At 56.8% G+C, this 4,575-nt stretch overlaps 1 protein-coding gene across 1 annotated transcript in view; it reads left to right on the top strand.

Annotated features, from left to right (window-relative positions):
- The window catches only part of LOC103758179 (selenoprotein Pb-like), a 3,315-nt gene extending 1,424 nt beyond the window's left edge, over window positions 1–1,891 (top strand). Inside the window, exons 3-5 of the mRNA XM_029959763.1 lie at window positions 3–32; window positions 170–305; window positions 942–1,891. Of these exons, the coding sequence (XP_029815623.1) occupies window positions 3–32; window positions 170–305; window positions 942–1,187 (412 nt within the window). The 3' untranslated portion in view covers window positions 1,188–1,891. The remainder of the gene's footprint in view (window positions 1–2; window positions 33–169; window positions 306–941) is intronic.
- Window positions 1,892–4,575: the final 2,684 nt, after the last annotated feature.

Consider the following 4,575-nt stretch of genomic DNA (forward strand, 5'->3'; position numbering starts at 1 on the left):
GGCGACAAGGACGACTTCCTTGTCTATGACCGGTGAGTGGCCCCCGACTCGCCTGAGGCTTTCTTGGGGGTTACAGAGCTCTTGGTGGGCTTCCAAAATCTCCTCCCATGGCTGGGCTGGGGGGAACCCAAAACCCCATCTCGAGCCAGGCCATGGCTTCTCCTCTCAGGTGCGGCCGCCTGGCTTTCCACATCCAGCTGCCCTTCAGCTTCCTCTACTTCCCCTACGTGGAGTCGGCCATCCGCTTCACCCACAGCAAGGACTTCTGCGGCAACTGCTCCCTCTACCCCAACACTACACAGGAGGTAAGAGCAGGGATGCTCACTGGAGCTGGGATTCCTTCTCTCCTCTGGCATTGCACACCATGAGAAACAATGTTATCTCCATACTGGGGACAGGCTCTGGGGTTGGCAGCTGCCCTTGGCAGTGGTTTAGAGGGAAGGTGATGAAAGGTCTGGAATAAGGGCACTTAAATAGGTCAGAGCTTTCAGACTGAGAAAGAATGGACTAAAGGGGTCATAGCCCAGGTCTGGGAAAGCTAACTAGGACTCTTCTCATATAAGAAAGGGGCAGGCAGTGCATGCAGAAGTGGCAAGCTCAGAGCAAAGAAAAGGACACAGCTCTGAGCTCAGCAGGCAATTAGTCACTTCCTAGGAGAAAAATCCATCCAGAAATATTAAATGCAAAGGCCCTTTTCTCTGGACCACTGACAGCTTGAGCCAAGGGTTTCGGGTACAGAGGCTTGTGTCCTGTGTGCTCCAGCCTCTTCTGTCCTCTCTGTGTCCTGGGCCAGGGCTGGAGAGCCTTTGCTCTGACCCACAGCTTTCTGTATGACGCATGCTGCTCTGCCTTCATCCCAGCTCACAGCCGTGCTCCCAGGCTTTCTGCAGGGCTCTGTGGGCATTCACATTCCACACCAGTCCTTGTGTTACTTTCCTCAGGCTAACAGTACCATGGAGGTCCCTGTAACCCCGAGCCCGCTTCCTGAACATGAAGGGAAGGAGTCAGGGACCCCCATCCACCAGCACAAGCCCCTCCATCCTCATCGCCACCATGAGGTCAGCAATGAGAGAGCCACAAACCCAAGTGGGGACCACGAACCTGCTGCCCATCCTCACCACCACCATGGGGACCATGATCATCTCCATCACAAGGGGAAGAAGCAGAAGGAGGGGAATGAGCACTAAGCCAGGCTGGGCAGCCTTGCAGAACCCGGTAGTGTGCAGAACACCCCAACTCACTTCACAGAGGCGAGGAAGGACTTGCTTTGGGCTGCTGGTCACCAGCAGCACTGGTACAACAACTCCCTCCAGCATCCCCCATGTGGGTCACACTCCCACACTGTGGTAGCGATGGAAATCTCCCTCGGACCCTGCTCAGTGCTGCATTTTCCACCCCGGGGCTCAGTTCTGAGCCTTCCTCTGCTGCTGTCTGCCTTTCCATGCTCAATGAAGCCCGCTGTGCAAACCAGGAGGTCCCTGGTCACTGCTGGCTGACACTGCATGGAGCAGCAGGGCAGGGATGGAGGGGCCAGAGCTGGGATGGAAGCAGCACTGCCAGCACCCTCTGCCCATCCCAACACTTCTGGGGCACCCGTGGGTGTCCTGGCCAGGGAGCGAGGGGAGGGACAGTGTGTGCCCTGCAGGACATGGTCCCAGGAGTGCACAAGAAGTGGTGGGATGTCACAGCTCCCCATGGTCCAAACCCCATACCCCCATAGCTGTCACATCCTGGGGACCCCTCAGACCGTGCACACGGGTATGTGCAGTGGTGGTGGGTGGCCGCAAGATGGTGGCCTTGTCCCCTCTTGGAGACCCAGGGGCTGTATGGAAGGGCCCCCAGCCCTGGGAGGAAGGGGTGAGGATCCCGGGGTCTCTCCTGGGGGAAGCGAGGTGGGAGGGTGATGCGGATATCCAGAGTACAAATAAAACCTCTGTGAAGTGACCACTGCTCAGTCTGGCCTCTGGTGGGCCCAGGGAGGGTGGGGGTCTTGCTCAGTGCTGGTCTGTGCTCTGGGAACAGGGAGGGACACAGGGCTGAATGGAGATCCCGTGATGCAGCAGCTGGTGGTGATTTACATCCCCTGGGCAGGGGTTGGTTGGAGGTAAAGGGGTTGAAGACCGAAGAGACTCCACCTCTTCAAACCTTCTGGTTTCCTCCTGCCAGGATGGGAGCACAGGGCATCAGTGCTGTGCTGCCAGGAGGACGTTTGGCTCGGCACCTCCATCTCTGCCTTGTAGGTGTGGTGTTGGGGTGCCTGCCCCAGGCTGGTGTTTGTTCCCACATGCAGCCCAAAGTCATCGTGGGCATCTTGTCCCCAGTGCCCAGACTGGTCCCTGCTGTGAGCACACCCTGGGGCTCCCCAGCCCTCAGGAAATTGGGTGCTGTGTCCTTGGCAGGCAGTCACACCTGCCTGCACCGTGGGCCACCCCCAGGCCTGGATCTGCCCTTTACTCCAGCTCCATCCATCATCCCACACAGCCCTACTCAAAACCTTCCCTGAGCTGCCCACCTCCTTTCCAGGCCCCACAGCCTGAGTGGGGAGCAAAGAGATGTTTTTCTGCTCAGCGTTATGAGGTGCCATGTGTGGTGTGTGTCCTACTGCTGATGCTCTGAGCTGGATTTCTGCCCCCCTCCAGCCTGCCTCTGCTGGAGAATGCTCTGCCCAGTGACTGGGACAAGAACCAGGGTGAAGAGAAGCTGTTCTTCATGGGGATGAGGCCAGTAAGAACAGAAGGGTCTTTTTCATCAGCCTGGGGGAGCCAGCCAAGCTCTCCCATGGACTACTGACTGAGACTCTGCTCTCCCTCCTCCATCTCTCCTCCCCCTTCCTCCTCTACCTGCTTCCAGTAGCCTGCAAGGGCACCTCTGTCTGCTGCTCCTGCCATCAATATTGAGGTTATCTTTTTCTTCTGGCAGCTGCTGTAATTGAAACAAAGCAGGCCGGGCCTCACGGGCTCCGCTCCTCTCGCTCATTTTGCCGGTGCTGCTGAGACAACTAATTCATCTTATCAATGTGTGGTTGGCCTCTTTTCCACCAGATCCAGGCAGAGCCCTCTCCTCACCAAGGCTGGTAGGAGCAGGCTGTGTCCCTGTGGTGTGCTGCTGGGTGCTGCTCTGTCCAGCCTCTGGTCCTTGCCTTGCCTCACCTGGGTGCTGGCCACCAGCAGGAGATGCCAGAGGAGCCAGTCAGAGGGAAGAGGTGCAGACTGGCAGAATGCTGATGGATTTATCTCCTTCTTTTGCCTCCTGATGTTTCATCAGCACTTCACCTGTGTTAAATTCCCCATCCTTTTCTTGCTTGGCTCCTAAAGGTGTCCCTGGCAAAGAGGTGAGGGGTGATGACTGGGGCATACAAGGATTTGCATTCCCTTGCTGAGGGATCCCATCTGGTGCTGGGTGTTTAGTCCAGTGCAACTGCTACCATTTGGTTACCTCCCAGCAGGCGAATTCCCAGCCCTGAAGGCCTGGCTTGGCATTTTGCTTTGGGTAGAGAAACTGAGGTATGGGAAAGAGCTGTGACACTGTTTGGGTGAAGTCCTGCATGACTGAGTAATGGCAAGGGTTTAGGGTGAAGCTGATGCTACTCCATATATTATTGTCCGAAGGCCTGAAGGGTTTGGGCTTGCTTGGGACCCCTGTGACATTACTCACCCCTGAAAGATGCCAGAGACCTGGAGCTCTGCAAATTCTGTGTCATGTCTGCAGTCCTGCGATGTTGAGGGAGAGCTTTGCTCCTGGTGGGGTGGAGGAGAAGTGTTTTGGGGAAGGTAACAGGCTCTCTACGTCACCACTGTCTTGGAGAGCGATGGTATTAGCAGTCAAGGAGCCTCAAGGAATCCTCACCTTTCAGGGGGGCTGGCTCAGCTGGGGGGGTCCAGGGCCAGAAACTAGGGCTGATTTCAGGTCCTGGTAGTGCTTGGTACCCTGGTGTCTGTGGCTGTACCACCACTCTGGAGGAAGAGAGATGCCAGTTTCACATCACATGAAGCCTTGGCCCTGTATGCTGCTCCTACAGAGGGCCAGGCAGATCCTCTTGGGAGAGGGGGAACAGCCAGTCCTAATGTCAACAGAGGCCTCTTGTGCAGCGATGCTGTGTCAAGAAGAGGAATGGGTCCCTCCTCCTCCGCCCATTCATCTGGCAGCCGGGGCTGGCGTGCTGCCAAGCCAGGCTGCTTTGGAAACATTTCATTGAGGAGGCAGCTGAGCCTAGGAAAACAGAATGAAAATATACAGAGGGATCACTGTTGTTAGGCAAAATAAATGCGGGCGGCTGCATTTCTGTCCCCCAAGTCCAGCCCAGCCGGGCCCCTCTGGCTTCCATGGGGTCGGGGTGACTGCTGCTGCCTGGGGATGGCAGCCACCTATCTCCATTGTGGGTTAGGAGCTGTGGAATGAGGGATGGAGAGATCATTGGTGGCTTTGGCCAGCTTGCTGAGGACCCTGGTGAAGAGGCCCAGACTTGGTGTAGCGTTGCCCGAGGAGATGGGACGGAGCAGAGAAACAGCAGCAGAGGTGAACCAGCAGCAGTGACTCTTGTTCCCTGCATGGTCTCAGGTGTGGGAGGTTGATGAA

This window comes from Manacus vitellinus, unplaced genomic scaffold (assembly GCF_001715985.3).
Source record: "Manacus vitellinus isolate BGI_N305 unplaced genomic scaffold, ASM171598v3 scaffold_21_pilon, whole genome shotgun sequence".
Lineage (NCBI taxonomy): Eukaryota > Metazoa > Chordata > Aves > Passeriformes > Pipridae > Manacus > Manacus vitellinus.